General features: G+C 41.1%; 1 protein-coding gene across 17 annotated transcripts in view; it reads right to left on the bottom strand.

The window, feature by feature from the left end:
* Positions 1–1,106: 1,106 nt before the first annotated feature.
* The window catches only part of caska (calcium/calmodulin-dependent serine protein kinase a), a 234,381-nt gene continuing 214,403 nt past the window's right edge, over positions 1,107–21,084 (bottom strand). For 6 of the 17 annotated variants that reach the window (XM_066706832.1, XM_066706831.1, XM_066706836.1 and 3 more), the window contains 12 exons: positions 19,693–19,778; positions 19,181–19,249; positions 17,692–17,760; positions 15,518–15,553; positions 13,298–13,342; positions 12,340–12,536; positions 11,920–12,035; positions 7,869–7,949; positions 7,695–7,775; positions 6,124–6,326; positions 5,545–5,628; positions 1,107–2,779 (listed from right to left, as the gene is read on the bottom strand). In XM_066706832.1, the coding sequence (XP_066562929.1) occupies positions 2,603–2,779; positions 5,545–5,628; positions 6,124–6,326; positions 7,695–7,775; positions 7,869–7,949; positions 11,920–12,035; positions 12,340–12,536; positions 13,298–13,342; positions 15,518–15,553; positions 17,692–17,760; positions 19,181–19,249; positions 19,693–19,778 (1,244 nt within the window). In that variant the 3' untranslated portion in view covers positions 1,107–2,602. The remainder of the gene's footprint in view (positions 2,780–5,544; positions 5,629–6,123; positions 6,327–7,694; positions 7,776–7,868; positions 7,950–11,919; positions 12,036–12,339; positions 12,537–13,297; positions 13,343–15,517; positions 15,554–17,691; positions 17,761–19,180; positions 19,250–19,692; positions 19,779–21,084) is intronic. The other 11 variants (XM_066706835.1, XM_066706841.1, XM_066706844.1 and 8 more) reach the window with 6 other exon arrangements.

Genomic DNA, 21,084 nt, shown 5'->3' with positions numbered 1-21,084 from the left:
CATTTTCATAGAAAAACAGGACTTGTATGAGGGTTGCCATTAGTGGCATTTACTGCTGCAGACAGAGGTCCTGGTCTCTCCCTGTGAGAACATACTGAAAGGCATGTGGGGGATTTTCTTTTAAGATACTTATACATTGAGTTCTTATGTGAGGTAATATGATGCACATTTGGTTAAAAAAATAAATAGACAGGGTTATTAATCATATTGGCAGGAAATGTCTTTTTGTCTGAAATTGAAAAACCCTAATCTAAAACGTTGTAACCACCATCTCGACATGACAAAAATGGAAAAACACAGCTCTCAAAACACAAGACCACGTGTGACTCAGATGCAGGGGGGCAAACGCTGAACGTGAATTAATCGCTCGGCGACCACAGATTGCTTTACCTGTGTGGGGTTAATACTTTGTAATTTTCCACTCAGGAATGTGCGTCTCCTGTTGCTGCGGGCTGAACTCCTCCAGTGTGCCCTGGCAAGACCGCAGCCTCTGAGATGTGATGGTGTATGTCAGAGGACAGGTGTGGCCGGCTGAGTCACAGTGCACAGGAATCCAGCAGCCTGAAGGAACATCAGCCCGCGTGCCTGCACAGCATGCTGGGAAATGGCACTGAGAGCTCGGTAAGGCTGTCGCTCTGATCTGAACAATTTTTTTTTTTTTTTCTTTGAATAAACTAATTTGTAAGGTTAAAAAAAACAATCTTAGAAGTTTAAGTCAACAACCTCAAAAGTCAGGCAATATGGTTTATTCTTTTTTTTTTTTTTTTTTTTTTTTTATAAAAGGAGAATGGGTAGACTGTACCTGGCTATGACAGGCCTGGAATCACCTGTGGTGTCCCTTCATCCTCACCAAATGTGTACTACTTTAGTCAAGCGTGTGGCCCACATTTTACAGAACGGAAGTTTCATCATACAAATAATCAACAACCCACTGCAACAACAATGTAAAACGGCCATCGGAGGAGCTTCTCTCGTCTGACACTAATGTAAACACTAAAGTGCTGCTCTCTGTAGGAAATTATTACTGTACACGCTCGGGGAAATGTACTTCGGTGTATATCCTGGAAAAGGCTAGGACACCAGGAAAGAGTGTGCAAACAGACAGATGAATCAAAGGCGATTTTACTCATTGAACACATAAAAGGAAATATTTAAAAAACTGTTCATACTGAAGAGCTGCTTGTCATTTGCAGAGGAATTTACACAGGGCAGTTTGAAGTAAACAGTTTGTCATGTACATAGCTTTTTTGTTTTTGATGCACAAACTGGTTCTCCATTTGCAAAGTATCATTTTTCTTTTGTTTTACTTGCAAAATGTGTGCACCTCCTTAAAACAATTACACACAGAATAAAAATCAGCATTTGTCCTTTGATTAAACTTAATTAAAACATTAATACTCTCAGACGACACATTTCTGAAATGGCGAATCCGGATAAAATTTTCTCCCCCCATCGCCCCCCTCCCCCCGTTTTTTCTTACAACAAATTAAATCGAGACAATTTACAAACACATCTCACTACATGATTAATAAAAATCAGTTGTTTATAAAGTTGCCCAAAATGCAAGGGATGTGCATAGGTGTACTTTTTTTTTGTTCCATTAATATTTAATCCCCTTGGGTGCGTTTTGTCTTCCAAACGAATGGAATGTTCTCTGCTGTAGATAACAGTAGTTTGACACTGATCACACCAACAGCATGAAAGCTTGCGAATGTCCACATGCAATACACCTCATTCAAATCTCTAAAACATTTATGTAACTATTTAGAGAGACAGTATCTGTGAGAGGGAGGGTCCTTTCCATTGTGCACAAAAGAAAAAAAAATGTAAAAAATAACTTTTAATAAAAATAAGTATCTGGGAAAAAAAAAAGTGTGTTATACACATAAACACACACATATATATAAATATATAGAGAGAAATATATTATCATCAACCATTGCCAATCCACTGGTGGATGAAGGTATATATATATATGTATACATGAGTATATATACACACACATGGATATATAGTGTTTAACCTTCCTGATTTCAAGGGATGTTCAATCAAATATACGAGGTGTAGAGGAATTGTGTTAAGTCCACTCTGCAGTGTTCCTGTGCCTTCCTGCTGCCCCAGAGGTGGGTGGTACACCGGGGAGGCAGTATCTGTTGTGCAGTAACTAGATATGCTCAGATTTAAACCCAGTATCAATGAAGAGCACAATATGAGATGCACAGATAGATGTGTATGCTTCATCTCATTCCATGCCAGTGATTGATGCACCGATTCATTCATTTGTCAATCCATCCATTAATTGGTTGAATAAGATACTGTCTCTTTAAAAGATCTCTATAAAATGTTGCCTCCTATCTATAAGGACATGACAATATTTAATTTATTTATTTTTTATGCAACACTACGTCTAGGTAGTCTGTAGGGGCCGAGACCTATTGACTGCAGGTCATGTACACTGAGGATTTTTTTTTTTTTTTTTTTTTTTTTTTTTTTTTTCTGACTGTCTGAGGTGATTTCTTTTCCAAGGAATGATGAAGTTTCTGCAGAGATGCATTGCAAAGGTGGGGTTGGGGGGAGGGGTGGGCCAGGAGGGAAGGGGGGTCTAGTAGACCCAGGAGACAGGCACCCACTGGGGCGTTGTGCACACCACGTCAATGGCTTCCTCCAGGTGTCTGATGGTCTCGTCGATCTCGTTGTTGATGATGGTCAGGTCGAAGTAGTGCGCGTACGTCTTCTGGAGGATCTCCGACTCCTTCTGCAGCCTCTGCAGCGACTCATCCTGATGGGTATGACGCAGAAAGAGAGAGAGAGAATGAGTGAGAGGGCGCAAAGAGGAACTGGGACAGAAAGAGGAAGGCCCTCATTGCTCTAGACACACCCAACACTATCTAGTCATGGTCCTCAAACTTTGTTTTCCCAGATCCTGAATGGCATACGCATGATCCTTCCAGTGACAAATGAGCCCTTTAAATTCAGTCTTGGTTTCGATGTTTTTCAGTGTGGTTGGTAGAACTGCCTGTGTGAACAGGACTGGAGTACAGGAAACGAGTTAGACACCAGAAGACTGCTTTTGAATGGACTGAAATGCTGTCTTTAGGAATTTTCTCCTTTGAGTGACAGCACAATTAGGACATGTGAAAAGTTGAATGTCCAAGCTACACTGTTAAACATGACCTCAACCAATAACCTGTCTATTGCAGAAGAGGAGAAAAGGTTACAGAACATTCAGAGAGTAGTAGGGTTTCCCGCAGCTATCTTAAGGCCAGAACTGTAAAAATCGGTGCTGCCTGGCCAAATAAGTGTGAGATGCTGAAAAACACAAAAAAAAAAAACACTGTTTTGAAGCGCTCTTGCTCTCGCTCCACCCCCTGCTGTTGTCCGCTACGTCGGCCCCACCCACATCCCTGTCAACAAATCTGACACCGACCACCATGCCTATGCTAATTTCTGTGGGGAAACCCTGGATTAGTAACCTCAAATGCAAGGTGGCGAGTGAATACAATAGAAGAGATATTGTAACCAGAGCATCAAAATATACAGCAGGAACTGCATATCCTTGTGCAGAGTAGATCCCAGGTTGTGTTAGGTAACCTGGATTTTTTGAAGTGAATATGGAAATATAGTGTAATGTCTGTGTACTCATTCTTTGTTGTGTCCGTTGGGTTAATTTCGCACACCAAACTTCGATGTCTTCTATGATTCTTTCCATTTGCAAACATTTATCTGGGGGAGACTAAGACTGACACATGCTGTGATGTCACAGGTTTGTCCACACCAACCCGGCCTAACCTCAGCACCCAATTCACCAACAGTCACACAAACAAAGAAAAAGACCCCAGAGTAATACAACCCCTCACAATCAAAGCCCAATGTATCCCTCTTAGCCAAGGTTTAACTGTATCATGTTTTGCAATTACATTTTTCCTCAAGAATAATAATAAAAAATATATATGGAATTAAAAGGTAATACACAAGACACAGAGAGATGTAGAGTACAGAGATCTAGCAACACACAGGAATAGAAGACCACTGACAAACACGGACTATAGCGCTCACTTAAAAACAGAAGGCAAATCTAATATACACACACTAGCTTCCAGTTCAATACTTACAGGCAATTTTCTGCACCACCTGGGAAGCTGAGTAAAATGAGAAGGGAATGCAAGAAAATAAAATGGAAGCACACACAGAGGAGAGGTAAATTAAAATATAAACAGAATGCAAAATGAAAAAAAAAAAGAACAGGAAAAAAAAAGTATAGAAAAGAAAAGAGTGGATATATGACAGCCTGCATGGAGGGGTCACTCAGGCACTTGAATAAAGGGTGAATCTGGGCCACTAAAGCATTGCCACTGTGGGGAGAAGCTCTTCTGGAAGGGGTTTGCAGTTCACTGATGGGAACACATTACACTGTGCTTGGGCCTTCAACTACTCGTCTAATTTCCCACTATGGGCAGGAAAATGCTAACTTGGCCCAGTTATTACATGCATTAGCACTAAATGCATACCTACAGAAATGGTTACTGGGAGCAACACAACACGGAATGTATTCGAGCCATAGACTCATTAGAACTCGTTATTAACGATGAGAACTGGGCAGGGAGCAGTATGTATCAAGAAAATCATGCAGTGGTAAATAATTAAGATCAGTTCTCTTCAACTGGTTTTGTTACTACTGTTTGTTACTGCTTTTAACCCAAGATAAATAATTGCCATACAATAACACTTTAGAGTGAGAGTTGCACTTGAAAACCTGGTGGTAGCAGTACTTAAAAGTAACACTACTAAGAAGCATTATTATTATTATTATTAATAATGTGTTTATATTGTATTGTTCGCAGTACAAGGCCTTGTCATTTAATTATACTGGAAGTCTGAATGGTAGCGACAGAGAGGCCAGATGCCAAAATCTGTAACATCAGCAGATCAGTGCTAGAGCATATGAGAGTGTGCGTATTGCAGTGAGACATGCATTTATATAAACATAAATCATTGACAATTGGTCTAAAAGCTTTTAAAGCTTTTTCTTGGGGCTTTGAAGCCACTTATACCTATTCTGTACCTGGTCTTTCCGCTGTGCTCCCATGCAGTTCCATACAACCTTGCAAATAGTGTTTTTCTTTTACTATACGAAAGTGTATTGCACTGTGCAGAAGAGACCAACTCAAATTAATACGTGTACCCCGTTTATGTGGTTGCCTTGTGCATCATACAGACTCACCATTCCGGGGGGTTTTGCGAGTGAATTTTGTATTTTGATAATTACCCTAATTGCTGTACATTTTTCAGCAAATGAATCAATATAAGAATAAATCCAGGTAAGGCATCTATCAGACAGCACACCTGTCTATTCTGCATTTTGCTGCTGCTGTTTAACCCTTTGCAGTCCCCCAACTGAAAACTTGAAAAATATGAGGTGGCAGACTGTGTTCTAACAGCCACCTGGACCATGCCAGTGCGCGTGCAGCAGTGCCAGCAGTTTGTGGAGGCAGCCGTGAAGGGCAGGGCTGTGGCTGGATGCAGGGGCAGCTGGGGGAGCCTCACCTCATTGATGCCGGGGGTGATGGTAGGGGCGGCGATGAAGACGACGTAGGGTGCGAACTCCGCCGTCCTCAGGACTTTCAGGGCCTGCAAAACAAGAATGCAATCATTATAACAGGCTGCTGGCGATGTGGCTGTGTCAGGCCCTGTAAGCACTTCACTATATGCATTATAGACTGAGTTTTGAGAATAATGGCCTCTTCATCAGAAGTTACCACTTAAACTAGCTCATCTATGTAGAACACAAGTGGTTAGTCACATTGAAATACACAAAATCCCAAGACTAAATGGCTGAATGGACAACAAGTGCACAAATCTAGAGAGGGTCATGATTACCAAACGTGGGTTAGAAGGATTTCCCCCCCCCCATTCCTATACATAGTTGAAATGCTAAAAGAGTTCAAGGGAATCTATTCTATTACATCAGGCAAATCCCGTTGAACTAAATGGGCCGACATAAGATACAACTGAGTGAGTCACCGAACATTGCGCCACAAGACCGGCTTAAACTCCACTCATGGTCTGGCCTGTTCTCCAGAAGCTAAAGCCCCTCAGAGGCAGCCCTGTGGCGAGTGCTGGTACCTGTGGCTCCACGTCTAGTATTGCTATCAGCCCTTGCTCGTGGATCTTGCGTATCGTCTCCAGCCTCGTCCCGTACATGGCGTCCTCGTGGCTGCCGTACTCCAGGTAATCGTTGTTAGAGATGTCCTGCATCATTTGGTCGTGTGATACAAAGTAATAGTTCTTGCCATTTTCTTCGTCTTTCTTTGGAGGTCTGGTTGTGTCTAAAGGGGGTGGGGGGGTAATGTTACCAACACTTGAGAACATAAGCGGTACAATTACATAATCCTCATCTCCTGACGTGATCAAACACTCTCTTAACTGACAGTGCCTGCTACCAAAAACAATGATCCTATCCTTGCAACCTGCTGACCTCTCACAGTAGTTACAAAATTGCTTACACTGACCCACATATTTAGGAAGGCATTCATTAGGATTATGATTAGGGAAAATAAATTAAGGAGAAAAAAAAAAGAAATCTGTGTACCCTTCCCCCAGTGAAACACTGTAAATGAGGCTGCAGAAGATAAGTGCACCCTGACCACTGCATGTATCCGAGTAAAGCCGAGTATTCTTTTCTTTTGGGTGGTTGCGGGGGGAGTTGTTTGGATTATGCAGCTAATGACTCTAAAGACACACAGACAGCGCTCATTATCGCTTCAGGCAGAACACAACCCTGCTGGCCCCTGTGTATGAGTCAAACCTTTTGTTTGGCCACCATGTGGCCTCTCTTGCACACAGCGCTGCTGCTTTGATCAGCCTACACAACAGCAAACAGCGATCTTCTACTTGACCCCACCAGCTTTCAGAACAAATCATATGGGGCTTGCAGTGTAGCCGGGGGGTGGGGGGTTTAGTGATTCATTTTAGAGAAAAACAAAGAAAAACCCACTTCACTGTGAATGAAGTTCTTAGGTTGAGAGGCCTTGGCAGGTATAAACAATCATGTCAGAATATCGGTTTGCACATCAGGGCAAAGGTTGCCTTTCATGTTGAAATGAGAAAGCTCAGGTGAACAGGGCCTATTCAGATTCCTTCTAAAAACAATCTAAAAACAAAAAATCTGAAAACAAATCTGTTGAGTTTCTCCCTTGAAAGGTCAACTGGTTGTTAAATGAAATCTGTATTGCTTTGCTCTTCTTTTGTTTTGACTGGAGAAGTACATTACAGACTTTGATGGTGTGCAGAGGGAGAGGGAGCTGTTTCGGGGGGCAGGGCTCCATGTGTGTCATGCAACACAAACCGATGAGAAGGAAAATATCCCTTGGTAATTTTTCTTATTACTCATTAAAAGGAGAGCTCCAGAAAGCAATAAAGCAAACTGACATTGGACCATCTTAGTAGTATTAAGGAATGCCCACTCAGAATGCCTTGTTAATGGAGCATGAATACTTTTCAACCTATCAGTGCTAACTAATGGTTGAGATTTTCAGATTTTGATAAAGGACAGTGCATGTTTATAGTATCCTTGGATCACTTATTAATGGACACCAAACAAGCACGATGCGTCGACTGGCCTCCTCTCAACGCTGTATTTAAAGCTATTTTTTAATGCTTCTGGGTCACAGAGAAGATGCCACAGTGTCACTTACGTGGAATGGGGTAGGCAAATCTGTCAGGATGCTTTGTGATTAGTGTGTTTTTAATGTGTCTCCTGCCAACACCATGCGCACCTGCCAGGGACAGAGAGAGAGGACAGCATTGGAAGCCTGGATTGGGCCAGATACTCTGCGACAAGACCCCGAATCTCAAGAGCTGGGACTTACCTAATAAGACTAGTGTTTTCCTTTTGAATGCTGGTAATTTCACTACTTCTTCATACGTGACGAGATCTAGTTGATCGAAAACTGCAAGAGAAATCGAGTGCTCATGAAGGTTTCAGTTACTGCATGAGCACCCTTATTCAAAAGGCAACAAAAACAAAAACAGCAGAAAATAATAATTCACAGGAAACCCATAGAAAATCTAATTCTAATGTGCACATTTACCAGGTCTATCACAATTATTATAATAATCAGGCTCTAGGCATTTGCATAAACAGTTATTACTAAAAAGCCTTGCAGTCACACAGCAGATTCAAAAATCTGTTGTGGTCTTTGAAGACGTGTCCCGAACGCAACACTGAAATCTCAAAGGAACATCACAAGTTTCTAATTTTAAACCAGTTTAATTTTTTGGTACTTATATAGGTTAACTTTCCTTCCTCTATGGAAATTAATGAAATGTCTTCTTAGGGAAGATTTGATTAGAGTTCAAATAATGAACTGCTAGGCTCAGTCCAACTCCATATGAATACAATAAGTGACATTGCGGGGAAGTGTCCAGTGTCCTCAGTGGCTCTAATCCTTTTGTTAATGATGCAAGCAAGTTTGGTCATCATTTGTCTCCTTGGAGACGCTAGACTTCTCCAATAAAACAATGCATTAATGCAATCTTCTGCACACACAAAAAAAAATCTATTTGGATTTAAACGCAAATTAATACATATTACTTCCAGATTGTAGAAATGAGTTAGGCCATTCTTGTTTTTGAAACCTCAGTATTCAGGCTGGTTTTTGCAAATGTTTTGACTAATTCTGTTGGATAGGTTATGTATATTTCCTGTTAGCACTTCTCTACATGTGAATTCTGCAGTGCTAATATGGGAAACTAAAATGGGTAAATACAGAAGAAACAAGAGGGGCAACTGGGGAACCAGCAAAAAAATTAAATAACGTAGTGGGATGAGAAGGGAGAGGGTTAGGGAGAGGGAGAAAACAAATGATTTCTCAAAGTACATGGTGAGTTAAATTTGGAGATCTAATCATCTCTATTCATATATATTCCTATTTTATAGACATACACACAGTGCTTTCCAATACACTTTCTACTTTCCACCTCTCAAAACCTTAAATAGCTTGATTTTTTAATTCAGTGGAAAACATTAACATGTCTCTCAAGGTCTTGCCCGTGCAGGTACCTCCGCCCTTGACTGGTCATTAATGGCCAATGTTTATATATGCCTGAGTGGTGTGTGGTGTTGTATGCTTGCACTCTCCATATCAAGGCAGTTGATTTGAATATGGCAGGGCTCTGTCATAAACGTGCAAGGAGGAATGAAAACCAGAGGACTGCTGTGACAGGGATTTGTACACACTGGAGTTTTTAAGACCTCTTTTGCTACATTGACAAAAAAGTGTTCTGTATGAATAATGTAGGCAGTGATGTTGGGCTCTAATTGATGCTAACAGGAAACTAATTCTTGTCACACCAGAACAAATGGGGGAGGGGTTGGGGGAGGGGTTAGGGGGTGGGGGATAAAACCACACCAACACTGAACAGCTTAGTCTCTGGAGTCTCGTTTTGTTTTTGTTCGATGTTGTTCCAAGCAACTTCAACAGAAACAAAACATGTTTAATAATTATAATAATAATAATAATAATAATAATAATAACAACAACAACAACAATAACAAGAATAATAAAATTAAACTGGCTAAAGGAACAAGGTAAGAAGCAAATAAAGAGGCGTTTTCACTGAGTGTGTTACTTACATGCAGAGAGGCCATTGGGAGAAGACGGCATGAAAAATGTACAGGGGGGTCATTGAGATATGGTTCAGTTACAGCAGTTAAAGAAAATGCACACAATAAAGCTAACATGCATGTATTATAAATCACACAGCAAATTATAAACTCACATCATGTAACGATTAACACTGCAGTCAGATAGACCGATCTGTCGTGGGCATGCTTATTATCAGAAGTGTAAACACGCATTGGTCCATTTCGTGATTCAGTTAACTCTGACAAACGCATATGGCTGAGGAAACTCGTTTGCCTCAAATCGCCAGACATGCAATTCTTCATTAAATTAAAGCAGTGCATCCTTTGACATTAAGCCAAACTCATCGGTAGTGTACAAGTAAACAGCAATGCATTCTGACTAATGTATGCCAGCCTTGGGGCACCCAGGAGCGTGCACTCACTCTCTCCTTTTCATAAAATGATGATGAAATGAAAGATCTTCCTAAACAATACAGTGAAACAGACATTTTCAATGGAAAATTTGTTGTCCTCTGTGTAACTGAAATACAAGAGGTGATGCAAAGAAAAGGAAGTTCAAGTCACCAGATCAGAAGTAGCATCATAAGTGTGTACGTATATATGAACACACACATACACAGATATAATCGTTAACTCATCTGTAAGAACTGATGGCTGATTTATTAGAAGAAAAAATAAAATGGCTTGAGCAGTCCAATGGTGGTCAAATTCCTCAGGGTCCCATGCTTTTAAAAAAAATGTTTATTGACTTCATAATGGCTTAAGAGGAAAACAAGCAATATTACCATCATGGCAAATGAACACTGATCATTTTAAATTATTGAAGAAAGAAAGAAGGGGTGGTCTCATGCAGGGTGAGTGCACTGGCAAGCGTTTAGAAACAGCTGAGGAAGACCGTCTCACTGGCTGAAGCCTTTGCTAAACAGGGAAAGAAACAGTGCAAGGTTGGCCACCTAGTGTAGCTCTAGACCCATTCTGACAACAATTATCCTACAAAATCCCAGCTTCTCGGACATTCGTCTGTCTCTTCACCCAGACCCCCGTTTCGCTATAAAATATTTATATATTCCATCCCCAGTTCTTCAACACTGGCCAATCCAAGGCCACCCCACCACCATTGTCATAATGTGACACTGGTCTCCATAGAACTGTCGTCACTATGCTGCCATATAGCTTTTAAATCGATTTCTCTGGAGGTATAATCCAAGTGTCGGGTCCCTTTTATACACAGGTCTGTTCCGATATAAAAATCCATTATAAGATTTGAACAACCATTAAATACAAGACCGATGTTGTTCCGGGACTGTGGACAGCATGGTCCTCGTGGCTCTTGAAGTGAAAGTCTGGTTTACAGACATCATACACCTATGGGTGTCATCTGAGAGAATATTGCTGGACTGACATTTTCCCGTCCCATTAAGTTAATCCTTTGTTGCCGTGTACTTTTACCAAAAATAAAAATAAAGATGAAAAGTGGAAAACTGTTTCACTCTTTGATTCAAGTGCAACAAACTAACTACTCAGCCATGTAGCTGAAGTGGACTAGACATGATCCTCCAAGAAACGTCATTCTCAAATAGTTCTCAACTGCATGAGCAAAACGGGCATCCTCGTGCATGTAACTGTTCTGTTCATTCATTTTTCGTTTCTCATCCCGGCATGGGGAAATGTCATGCTTAGAATGATAAGGGCACAGATACAATCACACACAGAAAAAGATCTCCATCCAGCCAGAGATAAAGGGGATAAATCATCCATATGAAAACAGCAGTGTATATGAGTCCCAGGCAGGGATTGCAAAAGGCACAAATTGACTCAGGACCAGAATACAGAACAGGGTCAGACTCGGCAACATGCCAGAAAGCTGCCACCTATAACCGCTCTCCAGATTTGCACTGTTTCTTTCCCTCTCCAACGGATAATAAAACAAAAGCAGAATGGGATTTAATTTTTAATTTTTAATTCAGTCAACCGAAATGCAGGCAGCATGAAGTGCAGTGAAGTATGACCTACTGATCTTCCGTTTCAGCATTTCCTGACATCAGGGGCTGCTCTGACTATTACAAAATCACAGTTAATCTCTTCACCGATCAGGTCACCTCCTGCCCAAATCTCTCATAATCCCGCTCATTGGCTACGCCACCCCAAGGCACCCTTTCTGCTTTCGCTGTAAAAACTCGGTCATGCACACTTGAGATGACACCTTGAGGTTCCTACTGAGAGACAGAACCCTGTGGCAAAATCGCAAGAGGCCACTGCCGCATTTCCTTTACCTGCATTGTGCTTCGCTAGGTATTTGTCTTTGTACTGCTTCTTCTTCTTGCCAAACCAGGTACAGCTGGCTTGCTGCTCTTGTTTGGTTTTCTCCATTGCTATACATGCTACACGCCTGAAGGACGAAAAAACAAACAAAAAACTCCATAAAATAATGAAATTGATATTGCATTGGTTCTCTTACTCTGCTTGTCACTGAATCTTACATCAGTGTAGTTAATTATTTTTTCTTTCACTTGAATCTAAGAGCCTGCTACTTGGAAAACCTGGAATGGATCACTATGCTACACAATGGGATACTGATCCAATTGATGGTGCCCTGTCCTTGGCAAAGCAAAAAGCAGATGTGCCATAGTAGTGTTTTGGTATTACTATGTCTTAATTGTTGTATTTGTATTTGTTTCTGGTCCAATACTCACCACTCCTGGAGCTCGGGAGACGGGATGAGACCTGCTGTCCCGTTCTTGGCATTTTCCAGCTTGCCCTGCCACCAGTTGTGGTCGTCCTTGCTGATGATCTGGATGATGTCACCCACCCGGAACTTGATGCCTGCCTCCTTGCAGGGGATGAGGTCGTCCTTGGCCGGATCATACTCAAACTGTGCTCTTACATAGATCTGCGAGAGGACACCACCATCACAAAAATGACACTCTTGAATTATTTTGTTGGTTTGTTTGGTTTATTTGGTTAGCTGGTCACTGGTTTGGGTTAATAGCATTAGCGTTAGATGAAAAAATGCGGACGTTAACAGGATGAGGACAGCCACTTCCTATGCTGTTTGTGTGAACATGCACAGATTATACCTTTTACAGTGACAAAATGCAAATGGTGAGAGAGGGGGTGGGGAGAGAGCACTGAAGATGTGACTACAGCAGGACAGTTTCACCTAACCAGGCCACAGTTTAAGAAATTATTAAGAGTAAAACGTGGAGTTTCCAAAATTGTCCTTCTATTTTCTTCTTCAAGGGCAAAACCATACCTTGTGACTGTCTGGACTAGAAAAGCCTTATATCACCTTTGGAGGAAACCTTGTTTGGGCCTAATTAGTCATTGCAGTGAAAAAAGTTAATTCTGCCTCATACACAAGTAAAATTTATTCACTAAAACTGCAGTACACATTGTTTCAAAATGACGTTCTCCAGTCTCATTATAAGACAAGTTCATAGAATGATGGATTACACATTTACTTTTTTTGAAAGCAACCAGCGCCTGCCTAGCTACAGCTAATTTATAGAGGATTAAACCACCATTTTGTTCCCTTACGATGGAATATTTGAATAGAACAGGACATTTTTCACTGCCCTTCTGCTTAGACACGCATATGTTTACACACGTTAAATATAGTCTACAGCTATGGAATCATTCTTTAAATCTTACCTTAAGTGTAATTCTATCCTTTGTAGGTCTTGTAGGTCTCGAGATCTAGGATTTGAAAGCACCACACACATCATGCAAAAAAATAAAATAAAAATGGAATTGTGGCAGAATATTTGTAAGCAATATGAAGGACAGCTATTTGCTATTTCTAAAGCAATGCCTTTCAGGAATGATACAGAAGCTTTTAATTATGGATTTCAAGCACTTGGTTTTCCTGTCAGTTTAGTGTGCCAGTTTTTTTTTCTATCCTTAGTTCTTTTTTTTTCCTCCACCAGTTTGGGAAAATTAAAGAAATGTATCTGGAGGCTGGAGGCTGTGTGAGAGTGAGTCCCTGCAGGTTGTTTTCACTGTGCCTGTGTGTCTCGCTTCAATCAGCAGATGACGCTGAGCTCTTGGCATATTCCTGGGTGGTACACGAGATATACGTGCCACCTGGTGGACAGTCTGAGTTGGTGTTTAAAAAAAAAAGGTCAACTAAGCTACCAGTTAGAGGCATATAGTTGAGAAATATAATTTAAATGTCCTTTTTGTGATGTGTAGAAACAACATAAATCATGCTCTTTGTGCTGGTATGGGTTTGTGCCTGAGGTTTCTTGCACAGTATGGAAACATACATTTAAGCAGTGGGGTTGTGATAAAGGAACTATATACGTTGCCACACATTGCTGTAATTGGTAATGCACCCATAATTAGTATTTTTCACTTTTTAAATTCCAGTCTGATGCACTTGGTCATGTTGTCATGGTCTTTTCAAAGCAATCTCACAGACTGGTTGGCTCAGATCAAAGTACTGATGAGTAACAATACAGCTGCTTTGGGTGTCATTATTTTTGCTACCACTTTGAGTGGGCAATAAAATTTGCACATTAATAATTGTGTACAGCTACTATAATAAGTAGAGAAATACAAATAAAAATCTTTGTGATGGTTCCAAATGTATGTCACTACTTGGTTGATAAAAAATATATATTAAATGCAGCTAAAGGACCAGCTGCAAGTTCTAAGCTAGTCTGCAATACTGCAGACTTCAGTTATTAAAATAGCTGTCATGTCAATTTTTTAATGCAGCATAAATTAAATGAAAGAAGAAAAAAAAAATGTAGATGAGTAAGGGTTGAATTTGCTTGATGCATGTTTTTGGTAACCCTAGATTGAGACCTACACGAACACTGAAAGTAAGATTTAAAAGATGGTTATTGCAACTTTCAAAACTTGCTTGTATTGTGTTGCAAATCGTAAAACAACCGTTTCATTAAGTTTCTTGTGTGTTACTGAGGACCAGTGTCAGATCTGCATTGTTGCAGACTCTATGGTCCTGTTACAAAACGCTGGGTGGACAACTTCACTGATTTGAAACAATATATTTATATTTTGCTCAGCTCTGTCAAGGCAAAGTTTTAAAGCAATATTCCCAAGTGTCCTCAAAAGGTAGAGGGAGAGAGAGAGTTGATGTTAAACCCCAACAGTGATAGCCAGCCTTGTATTTTACATGGGTCTGCAACTAAACGCATCAGCGGACGGTGTGGGAGAAGTCAGAATTCGGAGAGCGGTCTCCTTAATGGGAACAGTCCACACTGTCTCAATCCCACTACGCCGGGACACTGGGGAGGAAACGCGGGGATGGGATGTGAAAGCAGCTGGCTGTTCTTCTGGTATGAGGCTGAACCCCTTGTTTGTTTGTTTTTAGCAAGGCTGGAAATAAACTAGAGACATACTGACACCAAACCTTAAAATCATCACTTTAGAAATGACCTTTTAACACCTATGGTTAGCAGCTAGAAGTTAGGCCGAGTAAAGTGCTGCCCATGGTACCAAGGCAATGCACCAGGTGATAACAGATAGGGTGCTTTCCTTTGTCTGTATCCTTATGTCCTGCACGTGGCCTATATGTGAAGTTAAGCTTCTGGCACAGACAGTTGAAATGTCAAGGGCACCCTCTGCACAATCACCTGTCATGTGCAGCCTGGTGTCAGTCTGTCCCTAGACAGTTATTTACAACGATGTTAATGACACCAAAAAACAACAACTTAAAAGCACATAAGAATTAGTAAGCTGTGCTGGGTTAATAGAAGAGTGTTTTCTACAAGGCTAGCACACACACACACGCACACACAACATGGGATGAGGGGAGAGGTGGGGAAGTGGAAGGAGTGGTGGTTTGCTAATTAGCTACAAAAGCCCACAAAAAATGGGCTCTGTGCAGAGAGATGCTCTATTCACCTGTCGTCCTTTCGGCTGGGTAGTCGCTGGCAAGTCCTGCAGTGGAGAAAAACCCACCCGTGAAAGAAAAAACAAACACAAAAAAACATGTTTACTGGGGAAAAGTGCCCACAAAAGGTTCACATTCTCAAAGTGTTTCACAAAGAAAGGCAGTTTTACACACATGGAACAATAGGCTGCCCACCCACCAAAAAACAAAACCCAAATGCATCTGCTTCAAACAATACAACACGGCTGTTGAAGGCCAGGCTGTTGGCAGCAAGCTGGAAGAAGCAGAGAACAAGCAAGCGTCTTTAGCACTAGACTGTAGCAGCAGAGAGCCCCCCCCTTCTCTCTCTCTTAGCCAGCCTCCTGTGGCAAAACCCAGGGCCACGTAGCACCACTGTCTATTGAGGATGCCGCTCTGAGGGGGACCGCAGCACAGACATGCACAGTCAGTCCAGCACTGCACCTCAATCTCCCACAGTCCTACGTATTAGAATGAGTGCTGTGCCCCCCTCCCAAACTCACACTGGTGTTATCTGTTTTTTGCCGTCTCTACCACCGTGGTATAGATTTTGGCCATCTGCATCAAGATTCTGCTCAATGCACAAGGCCAAGGTCTGCTCTGCTTTGTGCTTGGTTTGGTTAAATTAATCTTGGAGCTGCTTGCATTAGTGAGGCCAGGCTCGTTATCAGCCTATTTCTATGGTCATGGATACACAGCACTTTGTCTTTAGTATGTTAAGCTTTTTTCAGAGTTACAAGGGATTTCCTCTCATATTTAAGGGAAAATAAATAAAAGCAAATTACTATGTTGTAAATAAACCATAAACCAATACTTAAATCTGTTTCTTCATGGTATCTATTCCCCCCCCCATCTTTCTTCAAATTGCACAAAGCTAAGCACTTTCATTGTTTAGAGATAAAACACATTAGCGTTTCCAAAGCATCCGAATGAAGTACGAATAAAGGAAACCGATGCAGACTCCGTGTAAGCATCATTACTAATGAAGGTACTGTATTCACCAGGGCCATTTCACTTATTGATATCCTTTCAGTTATCAAAGGAAAACGATTAAATAAAATTACTCTCGGTCAATTACAAGTGATTTATGGTTTAAAACACCGTTAAGAGACTCGCAGACAGAGCCCTGCCAAAATAAAATTCACCCCCTTAACACAATAGTTGGGACAGTCTGCTCTTCACTCAACACTTCCAAACTCTGTATTATCAACAGCGATGGTGACTGCGTGACCTGCATACTGAGATACAGAGGCGGAGTGGAGGCTTGTGCAGGGTCCGGCACGGGGTCTTGCCGTAGACGCCTGATCTGCGTGTCAAAGGTTCTCTTTTAACGTGGCAGGGCTCTGGGCAGCAGGTGTGTGGAATACAGTACCTTTTGCACTCTGTGTCTGTACGAGTTTAAGATGCGACCTTACCCCACCCCCCCATGAGTTTCATTAGAAATGCAGAGCAAGCTGCGACCCCCCCAGTGGTGCATCTGAACTAGGCCAGCCTGTGCCGTTACAGAGCATGTACTGAACACAGATCACGGCAGCAGAGAGCACACCAATTTGAGAACTGAGAGAGCGGAAACTACACTGCTTCAGAGCTCGCCTGTTCAGGGAAAAACAACTGGGATCTCCTCTTGAGCTACATCTTGATGGCTAAAGAAGTCTAACGATGGTTCAGACTGAACCATTTATCTTTAGTGCTATATTTATTTTCAATAAAATAAATAAAAAGTGGACTAAATACCTGACCGGTATTTTGCATTCAGAATATATATATATATATACACATACACACGTAAAGTAAAAAAAAAAAAAAGATGTATATATTTGTAAATACATACATATACACACATATATATATATATATATATATATACATACATATACACACACATATATATATGTATGTGTGTGTATATACATATATGTATAATATATTTACAAATATATACAACTTTCCTTATTCATAACTGGAGTCATAACAACTCAGCAGAAGATGAGAAATAATAATTAAAAAAAAATAAAGAACTGGAGTAAATTACTTTTCTACAATAGTCCCATTGTGCAGGAGGACATGAATTCCAAAGGGAAAAAAATGAAATAAATGTGAACAAGAACAACGGCAACAAATTAAACAGTTGGGATATTTTTTTCCGCATTGGAATTAGAATTCTTACCAAAACAGAATTGTTAATGCTGGTATGCCCATTGGCTGGGGACTGTCTGGATGTGGAGGGGGACTCTCTCTGAAATAAGACACAAAATTCAGGAATACAACAGCGATCAACCATTACACACAAAGACAACAGTCTTGTTTATAAAAAACAACAACAAAAAACTAAAAAAATAAATAAAACAACAACCACCAATGAACAAGAGTCCAGATCTCTAAACACACTGGACTGCTGAGGTAGGGAAAGGTAACGCACAGGGTCCGACATTATGAATCAGCCAGGTGAAACACTTTACACACAAACTTAGTCAAGAGTCTCTGTGAACAAGCTCGGCATAGTTCCCTACCACCAATGCAGCTCCGCAGGCTTTTCACAGCAAAAACACACTGATGGAGGGTTTCCATTACAGTCCAATATTAAACTTTTCAATCTAAGCTCATCCTTGTGTTTTATTTATTTATTTATTTATTTATTTATTTTTACCAGCAAACCATTAGATATTCCCTCTGCCCAAACATTTTAACTGGGGACAGTTCACAGCTGTCGACCGCTTCTCAAAGCATTTTCAAGATGACTAATAAATACCCAGCCAATGTGCAATTCCTCCTGAAACCACTATGTGGACCTAAAGACCACAAAGATCACTGCACATATACCAGAAGCATCTTTCAGCACTTTCCCTGCTCCATCCTGCAGGCCATTGTTCAAGAAGAGAAGACCAATTAAATTTACAGATATATATTTTTCAATTTTTTAAAGCAGTCTAATCACCAGGAATAAGACCGGTTTTCATATTTTCACTCACACCTTTACAACACATGAAGTGAACTCAATATAACTGGCCATAACGATATGAATAATCTGCAGTCCACAGTGTATAAAAGATACAGGCCATACCCTATATAACAGCATTGAAAAGATCTCTGTGGGAAACAAGCTATTCATGTGTCGGGTTTTACTCTGTAGGATAAGCAATTTGATGTTAAAGAACCCATTTCTGATTACTGGTTTTCAGCATTGTGTATCTAAGCTAGAGACAACATGATGTTTAAAGATTGATCCCAGGACTATGAAGGAGCGATGTAAAGTGATGGAGAAGCTACATGTTATCCAGCCGATACTGAACGCCACGCTCCCCAGTGAGAGAAGCAAAACAAGCAGTTTCTATGACACTGGGCCGCAGGTGTTTGCTGAGCGAGCGGCGGGCACTGGCGTTAGTGCAGGGGGCGTGTGGAGACAGTTGTGAGTGGGGGGTCTGTGATCTTGGGGGGTTCCGCTGTCTTGGTTGTGAAATTGGTGTGCAGAGTTTGAACAGCACAGGGAGAACCAGAGCTCCCAAGAAAGCCATAACACACAGCCAACCAGCAGGCAGTTAGTCACAGGGTCATTGAAAAAGAAAACGGAAACATTAAAACGGAAAATAAAAAATAGGAGAAAGGAGAAAGAAACCCAACATACAAAAACTGAAATTTCAGATGGATTCGGCCATTACCTCACAAGATGAAGACTGGGTGCGGTAACTTGGCACTATCTTGAAGGTGATACTCCCTCGCATTTCCCTCTGTTTGAAAAACAAACACACAGATCAAAAACAAATCCCCCCGACGTGTGTGTATTCCCCCTTGGTGCAGCATGTGATGCGTCTGTACCACCCAGGTACAGCTTGTGCAGTACTCAAGCAGAGAAAGATGTTTGAAAGCATTCAGTAACAACGTAAACAAACACAAAAGTATATATATTAAAAAACAGTCATTAAATTCACAGAGCATTACATATATCCACTAAATATGAACAATTTTCTTAAAAAAAATAAACAAACCAAAAAAAAGCTCCTTGACACCATTATAATTATTATATGAGGAACCAAGAAAACTAAACTTCATCTATTTTTTTAGGACATCCTCAAAGTTTATTCCAGGAATCAAGTATATTAGATGGTATAAGCTCATCCCCAAGGGAAGCTGCTAATATGTCGTTATTCATCACGTGTGGCACAGTACTTACTAGCATCTTCTGCAGTTGCTCCACTGTTTGGTTGGCTACGCTGATACCATTGATCTCTCTGATTTCATCTCCCACATGCAGTGTTCCTGAGGGAAAATGGGACACATGAGGGATAGGGCAGAAACACCTCCACATGGGTACAACTGGACTGATAACAAGGGCTGTGATCTTGAAACAGCAGCCCCCAAACACCAGCCAGCAGCTATACAGGCACATTTGAAAGCGATGGGAAAAGTGTTGACTGAAATTATCTGTGGGAAATAACCATATGGCTTACAATAAACTTCAATCTGCAACTATGACAGCTCTTTTAAATGCTCCACTAAGTGCATGACCCCAAGATATATGGATTCACATATCAAAGCAATTCTACGTAATCGGACGTAACATTGTGAGAGAAGGGACAGTGAAGGGGAGCAGTGTGTATGTGGTCACCAAAGGAGTGGACTTTAACTTCAGCCGTGTCCTGGTACGCCACAAGATTATGAGGGCAGTGGTTGAATTTCCAGCTGCAGTGTGATAGGGACTTAATCTACAGAGGCAGAGCAGACCCAAGCACTTTCCCCACCAATGCACCACAGACACTGCAGGAGGGAGTGACGCTCAGAAGATGTTGCGATAAATCTAGACACTCCCATTCCTCTGGTTTCAGTTATTTTGGCGACACCTGTTGGTGTCACTCAGTGGATTATACAAGTGCTTTCGACTTGCTTTAAAAATTGAGCTTTGGAGTTGTGTCCTTTGAATGCGTCACTCAAAACCGACGGGGAGAAATGAAAATGTATCTGAGCCTGTACATCAGAATCATGCACTGCAAAAAAAAAAAAAAGTGACACATTTTAGTGCAGTAAGAGCCGGTGAGTTCTGATGCTGAGCAATCTGTTTATATATTCCTTGTTTCAGGAATATGCTTCTGTGAAAAAAGTCTGGGGGTGGGGTGGGTGGAACAGCCGGTAGATAAGTAACCTTTTCCACAGTTAGGTTAGCTTCTTTATTTTTCTACACACACAAAGTAATACAAATGGCATTACGTTTGAGGCAGTGTGGCATTTAATCACAGAGGATTCAAATTGCAGACTAAGATGACAGCTGAGCACTGCCTGGTAATTTCATTTGGATACTATAGGGCCTCGGGCACGTTTTCGTTTTTTTCCGTGCTCTGCTTCACTCAACAGAATATCGGTAATCTGTTCGATTTGGCCCATATTGCTCCTTCATTTGTACAGTTAAATGATTCTAGCTTGTCAACCGATTGCAAAAGGTTTCCACAGAGAACATAAAGGGGTCCTGGTTTTCATTTCTTCTATTGTTTCTTGAAACTTGCAGATTTTCATGGTTGAAAGATTGGCAACACATGGGTTACACGCAAGACAAAAGTATCTAGGACTTGAT

The sequence above is a fragment of the Amia ocellicauda genome, chromosome 6 (assembly GCF_036373705.1).
Source record: "Amia ocellicauda isolate fAmiCal2 chromosome 6, fAmiCal2.hap1, whole genome shotgun sequence".
NCBI classification, from domain to species: Eukaryota; Metazoa; Chordata; class Actinopteri; order Amiiformes; family Amiidae; genus Amia; species Amia ocellicauda.
The sequence above is the reverse complement of the archived record's forward strand: the minus strand, read 5'-3'. Positions and strand labels throughout refer to the sequence as shown.